This window comes from Musca autumnalis, unplaced genomic scaffold (assembly GCF_047663935.1).
Source record: "Musca autumnalis isolate F117 unplaced genomic scaffold, ASM4766393v1 scaffold_5, whole genome shotgun sequence".
Lineage (NCBI taxonomy): Eukaryota > Metazoa > Arthropoda > Insecta > Diptera > Muscidae > Musca > Musca autumnalis.
The window spans coordinates 171359175-171373850 of record NW_027412088.1 but is presented as its reverse complement, the minus strand read 5'-3'; the positions used below and the strand labels follow the sequence as shown (position 1 = coordinate 171373850).

The 14676-nt window shown below is 39.5% G+C and overlaps 2 protein-coding genes and 1 long non-coding RNA gene across 3 annotated transcripts in view; 2 read left to right on the top strand and 1 right to left on the bottom strand.

The window, feature by feature from the left end:
* Window positions 1-14676, bottom strand: part of LOC141406519 (uncharacterized) — an 85370-nt gene that overhangs the window by 70251 nt on the left and 443 nt on the right. The window lies entirely within an intron of this gene.
* LOC141406038 (uncharacterized) lies at window positions 2714-5252 on the top strand. The gene is made up of 4 exons (XM_073991049.1): window positions 2714-2865; window positions 3631-3885; window positions 4744-5080; window positions 5150-5252. The coding sequence occupies exons 1-4, from the start codon at window positions 2760-2762 to the stop codon at window positions 5250-5252; spliced, it is 801 nt and encodes a 266-aa protein (XP_073847150.1). The 5' UTR covers window positions 2714-2759.
* The window catches only part of ken (zinc finger and BTB domain-containing ken and barbie protein), a 33108-nt gene continuing 30521 nt past the window's right edge, over window positions 12090-14676 (top strand). Inside the window, exon 1 of the mRNA XM_073992103.1 lies at window positions 12090-14125. Within this exon, the coding sequence (XP_073848204.1) occupies window positions 14117-14125 (9 nt within the window). The 5' untranslated portion in view covers window positions 12090-14116. The remainder of the gene's footprint in view (window positions 14126-14676) is intronic.

Sequence of the window (14676 nt, the reverse complement as noted above, 5' to 3'; positions counted from 1 at the left end):
GTCTGAAAAATGACGTCACCTGGTAATCCATCATTTCTCTTGGGTCAGACCATCTCCTCATAATTGTCGTCTCCATCAGAAGACCGCCCGATTTCATCACCTCCGAACGCCGCACTTTCATCAATCATGGGAAACCGAATTGGCCTAGTTTCAGAGAGTTCATTAATTACCGCTTGAGAGATCTGCCCAACAATTCTGATTTTCTAGTAGCGGAAAGGACGTTCCGAGGCATAATCACAGCTGCAGAAGTTCGTCATACATGTAGCTACTGGTCGAATACACGAAGTGAGAAAAAAGTTCCCAGCACAAAACGAGGGGATTAGCAAATGAACGTGATGAGCTTGGTCATGCCAACTCCAATGACCCCAGAGTGAGGGAGCTGACGTAGCAAAGACCATTGATCCTTTATTCCTCCCCAGCGTTGGAAATAGCTTCCCAGTTGACGATCATCACCATGGATTCCGTAACCAGCCCAGCATGACAACAGCACTGCAAACCATCTCCACACATATTAGTCGATGATTCTACCCGAGCAAGCCCTCTGATAGAACGGTGATGGTGGTGCTCGACTTGTCAAATGCCTTTGACACTGTCAAGCACTCCATACTGTTAGAGAAATCGAGCAGACTAACCTCCGGTCAAGTTTGAAACGTTGGATAATCAATTATATGTATGGACGCCAGACGTACGTGGAATTCAGGAACATGAAGACTAAATTCGATAGAAGGAAACAGGGAATACTCCAAGGGGGAGGTGATATTTCCGGAACTGATTAACCTCTACATTTTCTGTATTCCTCCATTTCCAGGTTTCATTATAGAAGGCTGAACTCCTATTTGTCTGAAGTTACCATATTTTTCCACGCAAGGAATATGTAAATATCCGCCATGAAATGTAAGGATATTCTATTTACTACAGGGACTGAAGAGGTGAGAACTGGCAATTGAATGTTATGGCCGATGGCAGCAGAATTCCGACCACCACCTACCTACCCCTGATTCTAGGGGTCACATTCGATAGCATGTTTACGTCTTCGTCCCCAACCGGCAGCATTTCAGTTGCATAAAATGCCAGTCTTGTCCGCGAATATAAGTGCAACGCGACTGGAAAAAGATATGTAAACCTGTCAGAATGCTGCCCTGAGTACTGCAACAGGGTGTCTCCTCACGTCTTCAGTGGACCATCTACATGAAAAGACAAAGATTCTTCCAGTTTATCAACACAATAACATGCTTCCGCTGCAGTACTTTCCCGGATGTAACCGTGAGAGTAGAGTTGGGCAATCTCGTTCAATTGAACGATCCGGATCATTATCTCGTTCAATGGACACCGGTATTTTCTTTGACAAAACTGCGTATACTTAATTTCACACGTTTGTTTTTATGGTGTTACTCATTCGTCTTTGAACGAGGACAATGATCCGGATCGTTCAATTGAACGAGATTGCCCAACTCTACGTGAGAGTCTATGTATGTCCCTGCTCTTGGTATTATTTAATTTTTTTACCTCAGACCCAAACAACAGCGGAAAACACAGTTCGAAGAAAAAACTTTCCAAGATTTTGTAACGATGGTTAGTAAGTAATTTGATTGGGCGCCATTTGTGCATGTTTTCGAAAATGGCGTCCAACGTAATGGAATTACTTCAACATGAGGTGGGTAATTTTTAGGGCACTATGAAATCTCGCCACTTCTACAAAAATAAGGACTTGAATATGACAAACAATTTCCACTTTGTTGATCTCAACAACTAAGTAATCTATAGACAAAATCACACATTTGTGAAAGAAAACAATTTGGTTGGGCGCCATTTGTGCATAAAGCTTTATTTCTTATCTTTAAGCGTAAATGGCGCCCAACGTGATCTCCCGTAAAGAGTTAGTTTTTCAAGTAGGGTCTTCAATATATTTCGTATGGAAGAGATATAAGATTAATTCCGTTATCGTAGCTGATTTATTTAACAGATAAATTCCACTGAGTTGATCTCACCAACAAAGTACTCAGTTTTGGAGAACAACACAGTTTGTGGTACCTACTTTGAAATCGTGTCTAGAAAACAATCAGATTGGGCGCCACTTTTGCTTAAAGTTTCTTTTTTAATGTTATGCATAAATGGCGCCCAACGCGTCACCTCCCGTAAAATTAAAGTGGCGGCAACTAATAAGTTTTTTAAATGTTGGCTAGCAAACAATTTGATTGGGCGCCAGCTGTGCATAAGGTTTCATTAATCTTTTAGCGAGAATGCGCTCAATGTGATCTTCCGAAAAGTGATAGTTTTTCAGGGTAAGGTGATAAAAGTAGGGTCTGAATATACATCGTATCGAAGGGATTTAACGAGACTGCCGTCTTCGTAGTTGATGATTTATCAAACAAATTCCACCTTCTGCCAAAAATTTTAAAATGTTAGCTGGAAATCGATATGATTGGGCGCCATTTGTGTTGATTTTATTTCTTAACTTAAAACAGAAATGGCGCCCAACACCAGCACCGTAGAATTAAAGTGAAAGGTCGGCAATTATCAGAACTGAATTTTGTATCATATAAATTATTATTGTCTCCACCGACATTGTCGGAGGGGAAAGTTCTCCCACATATCAATGAGTACATCCCGTTTACACCCTGGTCTAAAAGCACCTTAAGATTGCTATTTTGCTGAATTTTTGAAGTTTTTTTCTTTTGATTTTAATTTTAATTTATTTTGCTTTAAGGAATGGAAATTTATTGGCTACCCTAATACCAGGCGAGGAATCACAAGAAGCCATGTCCTATGTCTCGCACAAATGCGGAGGCAGTGAAAAAACTGCGTTTATATTTCATGGTTGGACCGAAAGCTGCAGCAATGAATGGATTGCCAAGCTTAGAGAACGTAAGTACCAATTTTTGGAGGAGTAGATGTACATCACCCATCCATGAAGTTTCTATAAAAGAAAGAAACATAGGTGTCAGGCCACAGTTCAATTATAATAGAGCGAGAAAATTTAGAAAGAGAGAAAACTGCCACAAGTGAATGGTAACAATTTTGAGAGTGATATAAGCTGTGTTCCTTTACTTACCTGAGGTTACCATTTTTACCATTTGTTACCATTTTTAACATGCAAAGCGTTCCTTAACCCCAAAAAGTAGCAAAACTGGACGCAATTTTTAAGAGAGTGAGAGAGGAGAGAGTGCACTTATGCCTTTCTCTTCTACCACAGGCTACCAGACAGATTTCTGTAGGTAAAAAATGGCAGAATTGATTTTTCGACTTTTGTTTCACGATCACAATGAAGAAGAAAATGGACGAAAAACAGAAGAAAACGTCGAACGCTGACAAAACTAAATTAAAAACTGTGAAATATAAGACGAAAATTGATTTTTTATGTTTCTTTTTGACATTGCTGCCAGATCTACCATTTTTCCGTTCCTTTACTTTTCTGGTAAAAATGTTCATGAGAGAGCAATTTTGACACTTTTCTCTTTTACCACTCTTACCATTAAAAAAATAAAGGAACAAAGCTTTAACGAATGACTGAGAAGATTCTATGAACATCCAGGCAAGATGTATAAAATCTGTTTCATCTAACCTAAAAATCTTAAAGACCATTTACACCTCGTCAAATTTCCATTTACTTTAAAACTTCTTTCTTTACAGGTTTAACATTTTACCGTGGCGGCTGTATTATCTGCATAGACTACAGTAGTTGGTCGAAAAAGCCCTATTTGGATTTGGTACAAAAATTCGACATAATCAGTCAAATTTTATATGAAGAAATCCTTGAATTAATACGACGAGGTATAAATCCCTCAAATGGTTATATGTTTGGGTTTAGTTATGGCGGTCAACTGGCATCGAAAATTGGACGAATGCTGATACACTATAACAATTATAAGTTTAAACAAATGGATAGTAAGTTGGAACAATCAATGAATGCTCAAGGCACGTTTACATTGAGCAATTGGCATTCTTGCATAAAGCCTAATTTACATTGGCACTTAAAACTCGAGTTTTAGGAAAAATTTATTGGAATGTAATGGAATTGAAATGACAATGTAAACATGGCTATAGATTTTTTAATAGTACGTTTAGTCCCGGTTTCATTAAAAAAATTGATAAAATTAGGCGTTCTTAGATCGAATTCCCCACTACAGCCATTTCATGATTTTATTCTACTATGCAACTCGATCTAGAAACGCATATTTTCGTGAAATTTTTACTGAAATTCACGCTAGTGTGGACCAGTACTTAGATTTAGGAATTTCAATTTTATTTATAAATTCCCTTGCGTATACGTCAACCAATATCCCTTTGAATTATGACAAGGATTTATTTGATGTATTACGCAATGAAAGTGACACTTGACATCCAGGGAATTTGCTAAATCTAATGCTTTGTTTACATTTACGAAATCCACTCGATTTCAACTGTCAATTCCATTGCTTAAACGTCAAAAGAAACCCAATGGATTTAAGATGAATTTTCATTTGGGGTATGTATACGCCAAGGAATTGACAGCTGAAATCGAGTGGATTTCGTAAATGTAAACCGAGCATAAAACTACTATAATAGTACATTTACATTTACGAAATCGAGTGGATTTCAGCTGACAATTCCTGTGTGTATACGTCAAATGGAATCAAATCTGAAATCCATTGGATTTTATTTGACGTTTAAACAATGGAATTGACATTTCCAAATCCAGTGAATTTACTAAATCTAAACCTACTATAGTTCTCTATTAAAAAAAAAATAACCTCTCTTTTTTAGTGTGTGACATTGCCGGTCCCGGCTTCGATTTTCTCTCCTATGCCACACACAGTGAAGCAGCGGAAAATGTTGCCTGCTATTATGCCAGCTTGGATAAGGGTACACAATTTCGCAACTGTCATCAGAACATACTGTTGGGTCACTGTGGCTATACCCAACCGGCCATTTTAAGTCAACCCTATTTCAGCAGCCATGGTCTGAGTGTTCAAATCTATATAAATGCCTTCGATTATCCTTTTTATGCATCGAATAAATTACCACCATGGTGTGTGGCCAGCAATCCGGTATTAAATTTGCCCGAAGGATTTAAAGTTGGCTATAATGGTGATATTGGAAGGTAAGTGAACTTTATTCTTGAAATTCACGTTTTAAGTAAAGTATTTTGTTGTTGTTGTTTTTTTTTCAGCCACATACAAGGTGATATCTTTGTACCCACCAGCCTAAATTATCCCTATAATTTGTCAAAGAGGCAGCTGAAGGCGTATGAAAAGCATTTTAATGGAACATAAAATGTAAATAAATGATTAATAAAATTATTAATTAAAATAAATAAAAAAAAGAATATTTTGTTTTGTTTCATTTAATTCTAAAACTAAAAAATATATATGTACATATATTAGCTCTGTTCCTTTACGTGCAAGAATCTTCAAGTTTTACAAGTTTTTACTCGAAAAGCAATCCTTTACTTCAGACACACAGTTCATATGGTGCAGATTACAACATTTGCTACTTTTGCCGGTTTTACCACTTTCAAAAGTAAAGGAACAGACCAATTGAAAAATTTCAACGTGGACGTTTTCTATCCGATAGTAGCCGCATAAACACAAATACAGCCAATTTGGTTGGGAATTTTGCTTAAAATGCCATAAATCGGAAGATATCTTAGAAGAGTGTGCGCCATTTTCTCAAAAGACAACTTAGAATTGACTCTAAATGGGGAAAATTGCTTAAAATGCCATAAATAGGGTGATAACATAAATGATTGGGCGCCATTTTCTCATAGAGTTTTTTTTCTTATGGAGGATCTTATTTATGATCCTCGAAGAACTAATATCCTGGGACTCACTGTAACAATGGTTTTAGAACCCTTTTAACTATTTTTGCCTGACCTCAGACAGCTACGTTGACCTCACAGAGATCCTCAACTGCTGTGAATAGAAGGCTATCCTTTGGTTATAAAGCTAAAACAAACCCGTTTCATACCGGCATGACGTAAATTGGGAAAGTCGTTAAGGTTCTATTCAAAATTTTAAAACTTTCGATCGTCTCTTTTGCTTAGGTACCAGCTCATCTCTCAATGGCGCAAAAATCGTTGCAAACTCCCTCATGTATTGCCAATACGATGCTGCGGTTCTTAGAATATTGCGGACTTCTGGGCTTCCAAGGTATCGCTATCATTTTGGTAGCCACAACTTTTGGTGGATCAGCGAATTATCTCAGCCTTTTTAACTTTATGAGAGACTCAGCAACTTCTCTAGGTAGCTTCCCATGGTGTTCAAAATCGCTCGAGATTACCAGCAAGTCATCTAGATGGACGAAAGCTTGACGGTGCATTCTATCTATACAAGACCACTTGAAGCGGTTCTATCTTCTGGGTATAGAAAATCACCTGAAGAGTTCTAAGTATAGAAGAAGGGTCTTCAATGTATAGAATATCACTTTAAGGGTTCTTCAAGGTGTAGATGACCACTAGAAGGGTCTTCTACGTAGAGAACACCAATTAAACGAGTCTTTTAGGTGTAGAAGAACCACTTTCAGGGATCTTCTAGGTATAGATGACCACTTGAAGGGGACTTCTAGATTTAGAAGACCAATTGAAATGGTCTTTTAGATACAAGAGACCACGTGAAGGCGTCTTTTAGGTGTAGAAAACCACCTGAAGTGGTCTTTTAGGTGTAGAAGACCACTTGAAGGGGTCTTCTAGGTGACCACTTTATGGGTTCTTCTAGGTATAGAATACCACTAGAAGGGGTCGATTAGATGTAGAAGACCACATGAAAGGGTCTTCCGAGAGTAGAAGAAAACATGAAGGCGTCTTCTAAGTGTAGAAGACCACATGAAGGGGTCTTTTAGGTGTAGAAGACCACATGAAGGGGTCGCCTAGGTGTAGAAGACCACATGAAGGGGTCTTCTAGGTGTAGAAGACCACATAAAGGGGTCGTCTAGGTGTAGAAGGCCACATGAAGGAGTCTTCTAGGTATGGAAGACCACATGAAGGGTTCTTTTAGGTATAGAAGGCCACTAGAAGTGGTCTTCTAGGTGTAGAAGACCACACGAAGGAGTCTTTTAGGTGTATAAGACCACATGAAGGGGTCGTCTAGGTGTAGAAGACCACATGAAGGAGTCTTCTAGGTGTAGAAGGCCACATGTAGGGGTCGTTTAGGTGTAGAAGACCATATGAAGGGGTCGTATAGATGTAGAAGACCAAATGAAGGGGTCGTCTAGGTGTACAAGACCACATGAAGGGGTCGTCTAGGTGTAGAAGACCACATGAAGGGATCTTCTAGGTGTAGAAGACCACATGAAGGGGTCTTCTGGGTGTAGAATACCACTTTAAGGATTCTCCTAGGTGTAGAAGACCACATGAAGGATGTAGAAGACCACTAGAAGGGGTCGTCTAGGTGTAGAAGACCACTTTAAGGGATCCTCTAGGTGTAGAAGACCACATGAAGGGGTCGTCTAGGTGTAGACGACCACCCGAAGGGGTCTTCTAGGTGTAGAAGACCACATGAAGGGGTCGCCTAGGTGTAGAAGACCACATGAAGGGGTCGTCTAGGTGTAGAAAGCCACATGAAGGAGTCTTCTAGGTGTGGAAGACCACATGAAGGGGTCTTCTAGGTGTAAAAGACCACATGAAGGGGTCTTCTGGGTGTAGAAGACCACTTTAAGGATTCTCCTAGATGTAGAAGACCACCTTAAGGATTCTTCTAGGTGTAGAAGACCACTAGAAGGGGTCGTCTAGGTGTAGAAGACCACTTTAAGGGGTTCTCTAGGTGTAGAAGACCACATGAAGGGGTCGTCTAGGTGTAGAAGACCACCTGAAGGGGTCGTTTAGGTGTAGAAGACCATATGAAGGGGTCGTCTAGATGTAGAAGACCAAATGAAGGGGTCGTCTAGGTGTACAAGACCACATGAAGGGGTCGTCTAGGTGTAGAAGACCACATGAAGGGGTCGTTTAGGTGTAGAAGACCATATGAAGGGGTCGTCTAGATGTAGAAGACCAAATGAAGGGGTCGTCTAGGTGTACAAGACCACATGAAGGGGTCGTCTAGGTGTAGAAGACCACATGAAGGGATCTTCTAGGTGTAGAAGACCACATGAAGGGGTCTTCTGGGTTTAGAATACCACTTTAAGGATTCTCCTAGGTGTAGAAGACCACATGAAGGGTGTAGAAGACCACTTTAAGGGGTCCTCTAGGTGTAGAAGACCACATGCAGGGGTCGTCTAGGTGTAGACGACCACCCGAAGGGGTCTTCTAGGTGTAGAAGACCACATGAAGGGGTCGCCTAGGTGTAGAAGACCACATGAAGGGGTCTTCTAGGTGTAGAAGACCACATAAAGGGGTCGTCTAGGTGTAGAAAGCCACATGAAGGAGTCTTCTAGGTGTGGAAGACCACATGAAGGGGTCTTCTAGGTGTAAAAGACCACATGAAGGGATCTTCTGGGTGTAGAAGACCACTTTAAGGATTCTCCTAGGTGTAGAAGACCACTTTAAGGATTCTTCTAGGTGTAGAAGACCACTAGAAGGGGTCGTCTAGGTGTAGAAGACCACTTTAAGGGGTTCTCTAGGTGTAGAAGACCACATGAAGGGGTCGTCTAGGTGTAGAAGACCACCTGAAGGGGTCGTTTAGGTGTAGAAGACCATATGAAGGGGTCGTCTAGATGTAGAAGACCAAATGAAGGGGTCGTCTAGGTGTACAAGACCACATGAAGGGGTCGTCTAGGTGTAGAAGACCACATGAAGGGGTCGTTTAGGTGTAGAAGACCATATGAAGGGGTCGTCTAGATGTAGAAGACCAAATGAAGGGGTCGTCTAGGTGTACAAGACCACATGAAGGGGTCGTCTAGGTGTAGAAGACCACATGAAGGGATCTTCTAGGTGTAGAAGACCACATGAAGGGGTCTTCTGGGTGTAGAATACCACTTTAAGGATTCTCCTAGGTGTAGAAGACCACATGAAGGGTGTAGAAGACCACTTTAAGGGGTCCTCTAGGTGTAGAAGACCACATGCAGGGGTCGTCTAGGTGTAGACGACCACCCGAAGGGGTCTTCTAGGTGTAGAAGACCACATGAAGGGGTCGCCTAGGTGTAGAAGACCACATGAAGGGGTCTTCTAGGTGTAGAAGACCACATAAAGGGGTCGTCTAGGTGTAGAAAGCCACATGAAGGAGTCTTCTAGGTGTGGAAGACCACATGAAGGGGTCTTCTAGGTGTAAAAGACCACATGAAGGGATCTTCTGGGTGTAGAAGACCACTTTAAGGATTCTCCTAGGTGTAGAAGACCACTTTAAGGATTCTTCTAGGTGTAGAAGACCACTAGAAGGGGTCGTCTAGGTGTAGAAGACCACTTTAAGGGGTCCTCTAGGTGTAGAAGACCACATGAAGGGGTCGTCTAGGTGTAGAAGACCACCTGAAGGGGTCTTCTAGGTGTAGAAGACCACATGAAGGGGTCTTCTAGGTGTAGAAGACCACATGAAGGGGTCGCCTAGGTGTAGAAGACCACATGAAGGGGTCTTCTAGGTGTAGAAGACCACTTTAAGGGTTCTTCTAGGTATAGAAGACCAGTAGAATGGGTCTCTTAGGTGTAGAAGACCACATGAAGGCGTCTACTTGGTTTAGAAGATCACCTGAAGGGGTCTTCTAGGTGTAGAAGACCACATGAAGGGTTCTTATAGTTGTAGAAGATCACATGAAGGAGTTTTCTAGGTTTAGAAGACCACATGAAGATGTCTTCTAGGTGTTGAAGATGACTTTATGGGGTCTTCTAGGTGTGGAAGAGCACGTGAAGGGGTCTTCTAGGTGTAGAAGACCACATGAATGGGTCTTCTAGGTCTAGAAGACCAATTTAAGGGTTCTTCTAGGTATAGAAGACCACATGAAGGTGGTCTTCTAGGTGTAGAAGACCTCTTGAAGGGGTCTTCTGAGTGTAGAAGACCTCTTGAATGGGTCTTCTAAGTGTAGAAGACCCCGTGATGGGGGTTTTTAGGTACAGGAGACCACTTGAAGGATCTTCTAGGTATAGAAGACCACCTGATAAAGTATATTAGGTATGGGAGATCACATGAAGAGGTATTTGGATATAGAAGACCGGTGTGGAAGACCACTTGAAGCGTTCATCTAGGTATAGAAGACAACTTGAAAGAATGCTCTAGGTATAGACGATTACTGGAAGGGGGTTTCTAGAAGACCACTTGAAAAGGTCTTTTAAGTAGAGGAGACCACTTAAAGAACTTTCGAGGAATAGAATACCACTTTAAGGTGTCTTCTATCTGCAGATGGCCACTTGGAGGGATCTTCTACAGATAGTAGATGGACCCCTTTAAGTGGTCTTCTGTACCTTTGGTTTTATAATGGCCTTTTCAGTACAGGAAACCACTTGAAGGGTATTCTAGGTATAGAAGGCAACATGAAGGGATCTTCAAGGTAAAGAAGATAATTTGAAGGAATATTCTAGGCGTAGAAGACTATATGAAGGAGTCTTTTAGGTACAGGAGACCACTTGAAGGGTCTTCAAATGCTAGGTTGGCAGCCGCTGGCCAAAACGAAAGAACCCGCTGCCCTGGTATTGTTGTGATTTGCTGGTGACATAGTGCATAGCATAGTGCCAGTCTTTAACCGGGGTTGTATTCCTTCGTGTAGTTCCATTTCCTGGAAAGAAGAATGCATACTTGTCCGTAATTTTATTTAGTTTTCTGACATTGAGACAGAACTGATTTTTTACCAAGTTTCCTCACCACGGTGCTTCATGATTAGACCACGGACTTTTACTCACGTGTGGCGCCCAAGATCTGTGCCCAGCTATATATTTTGTATAAGAGATCAATCGCTATCCTTTCCACAGAAAAACTTAGAGGAAGCTCATTCTGATGATGGATTAGCAATAAACGCATGTCCTGACAGGCAACCAATCCTCCAACTTTGGAGGCTATATGGTGGTAATGGTTTTTGGGTGTCTACATTGGTAGCAGAATAACTAAAGCTAGTTTTGATGATGGACAATCCATAAACACACGTTTTGGGACCCTTTGATTCCCACGGAAAATCCACAGGAAAACTTTAGAGGGCAAATGGGGGTAATGGTCTTGGGATTTCCACATTGGTTGACAATCCATAAACACATGAACTGGGACCCAAGAATTCCAACATAGTTAATGTACTCAACGAATTCAATCGATATCCTTCCCACACAAAAACTTTAAGCGTCTATAGAAGACATTCTGATGATGGACAGTTCATAAACACTCGTCCTGGGACCCTAAAATGGCAACATATTCATTGTCTTCAACGAAGTCAATCGTTATCTTTGCTACAGAAAAACTTTAGAGAGGGCACATGGCGTTAATGATTGTGGGTTTCCACATTGGTAGCAGAATAACGTTCGTACTGATCCAACACAGTTAATAGGTCTGTACGATAACTTTCCCAGCAACAATTACTCAGCAAGTTCCAGCAACTTCTCTCAGTGAATTTTACTCTCTCAAGTAAGAAAAATTGCAGAAAGTTATCGAACAACATTTTCAAAAACTTGCAAGAAAGTCAGCTGCTTCCGAAAAAGTATGAAAATTGTTTTTGTTTCTTTTGACAGGATTCAGTAAAAATTTGTACGAATTTATACAAATTTTTGGGTTATCGTACAGACCTAATGTATTCAACGAATTCAGGGGCTATCCTTTCCGCAGAAAAACTTTTATGTTGATTTCTCAAATGTTTTGATTTCTCCTTAATAACATTTATTTAATTATTTGATCTGCTGTCAAAAGATGAGACTTTAGCGAAGGATCTTCTCCCGACTTCTTGAAATCCTTCATAAATTGCTCTAAATTGACTTCATCAATCCCTAAAATGTATGTATGTGCATCAGATGCAGGGTTTAATTTTAGAGGCTTTAGATGAGTTGCAAAAAAAGTCATCAGCCCGTCTTCTATCCATACCGATAAAGAAGAAGTTTTGTGGAAGGTCTTCTGAATATTATGAAATGAAACAGTTTCGTTTTGTAGATCACCTTCAAAATTTCTACTTTTTGAAATTTCATAGAAAAAAAGGTTGGTTGGTTGATAGGTAGGTAGAGATTGGTTAATATTTCTCGTAATATCTTAAAATCTTTGTTTAGGGAAATGTAGTTTTTTGGTTTTTTCTTATGTTATTGGTGTTTAAGCCACGCTCTATCTCTGTCTCTTTCTGAGCTACATACCAACTTGGGCTTTTATAAAGAGAGTATATAAATGTCCTTGAAATTTGTATTTCTTTTTTTGTTTTCAAAACTTCTTAAAGCACACACACAAGTCTTGAAGAAATACCCACCATGGAGAGCTGGTACTGGGAGTTTTGTGGTGCATGCTAATGGTGGGGAGGGAGGAGAGCTGAGTCTTTGCTTTGTTATGTGAAAGTCTTTTGTTGTTTAATTTTGTGACTACCTACCTACCTAACCTATGATTACAAAATATTTTGTTGGGTATTGCAAACGGAAACACTGTCTCCTCTGCTCTTTCTCTTTTTTTTTTGTTTTGATTTCCTTTATTGAAGAGTTCGTGCATGTGAAATTGAGCAGAGACCAAGAGAGAGTGTGAGAAAACTTTTCTGCATGAATGGAGAATGAAAGCTTTTTTTTGATGGAAATGAATGGATCTTTCTTTCTCTCGCTCTCTCTGCCTTGTTTGCAAGCTTTTTTGAGAGTATCTATGCCTTGATTATCGCAGCCAGAAGAAGAAAAAAGTTGCTCAATACCATTAAAAAAAAGTTGTAACAGTGTCGTTTGACTCTGCTGATGATGGAAAAAATTCCAAATTCTCCGCACACCAAACCAGTGAAGTGAGTGTTGTTGTTAACGTTCGCAAGAGTGGGTTTTTTTGGCTGTGGAAAAGATCGTTGTTGCTTTTATGAAAAAAAGAAGGAGAAAATAAAACGTATCTAGTACAACAATTGCATTGAAACGCCAACAACAACAAAGCCCTAACCAACCATTGTACACACTCAAACCAAAAAGAGATGGTGTTGATCAGCCAGCCAGCCATCAACCAAAAGCAGCGAAAAATATGAAACCAACAAAAGCTAAGCATGAAGTTTTACTGTTGCTGCAGTTGTGTTTTAGACCACGAAATATGTTTACTTAAAAGTTTCGGCACAGTAAGAAAAGTGATATTTAACCAAGCAGTCGCGGAAAACCGAAAACCTGTTGGGTGTTGGAAAGTCTTATTTCTGCTTCTTCTTCGGCGAGACAACGATTTCGTTGACTACGACGGACTACATGGATGGATTTTTAAAGTTTTAGAAACGCTAAACTAAAAAAATAAGAAAAGACAACGCCGCGTTAAAAAAGAGCTCTGGACTGGCGAATGGAATTTACAAAGCGCGGCGGCTCTTAGTGAAGTGCAACAAGACGACAAGCTAAAGAAAATTAAAAGAAAAAGATACCACCAAGCTAGCTATTGCTCGCTCCCCCATGTTGTTTCACAATAACAAAAAAGAAAGATAGAATAAAATTGAAATAAAGTGCCTCCAAGCTAGCTTCTTACAATTGAAGCAACAACAACAAATGCAAAAACAAAACGATCTGTAAAAAAGTTCTTCTTCGAACTAATTAAGAAAAATAAAAAAAGAAACAAAATTTAATAATAAAGAGGATTGAGAATTGAAAACTAACTGCAAATTGCAAAACAGAAAAGTGAATGTGCCTTTGTTGTTGTCGTTGTTGTAATGTTAATTAATCAAGTGTTCATAATGAAGTTAATGATTAAAATGATCAGCGATCATCAGGCATTTTATGAGAAAAAGTAAATGCCAGAAAAGAAACAAGAAAGCAAAAGAAAAGCAAGAAAATAAAATGCAATAAATATTAATCAGAAAAAGAAAAAAGAGAAAAAGTGTGCCACACAACAAGACAAGGAAGCAAACAACAACAAATAAAAATAAGTTTTATTAAACACAAAAAAAAAACTAATAAATTTACAACAAAAAAACAAATTGTGCAAAACTTAAGAATTTCTTCTACGCATTTTATCCCTTCTTCCTATTGCTGCTATTTCCTGCCGCTACTACTGCTCCTTTCCATCTTCAACATCATCATCTCCAAACAACTTCATTAATTCAAAACTTCAAAAAAATTTACTACGTGTTTCTTTTTTGGACTTGTACAACAACAGCAAAACCATTGTAAATGAAAGAGGTAAGTTTTGTTGTTTTTGCTCTTTTGTCATCATCGCCGTAGTCGTTGTTGTTGTTGCTGCAGTGTTTTCAAAAGTGAATAATTTTCTTTTATGTAGGTCGTGTATAAACGACCACTACTACAACTACTAATATTACTTACTGCTGCACACAATAAAGGCGACAGCGGCGCAACGGCGGCAACATCATTGTGTCTTATTATTACATCTCTTGGTTAGGCATGCATGCCTCCATGCATGTTTGCCCCCATAACATACCAGACAGCTGGATAGATTACTTTATTGGCTACACAAAACCCCCCCAACAGAACATGAGAAATCTACAAAGAGCATAACTGCAAGAGAGAGAGAGAGATGAGTGAGATACACAAAAAAATTAACACAATTTTCAAAAAATGAAAAGATATTTTACATGAATTACTATATGGCATATTAAACAAACATACAAGCATATATAGCAACAACAACAACAATAAAAGTATCTGCACACAACAAAACACACATTGCATGAAAAAACAAAAACAATTTACACTACCCCCCAAAAACAAAACAC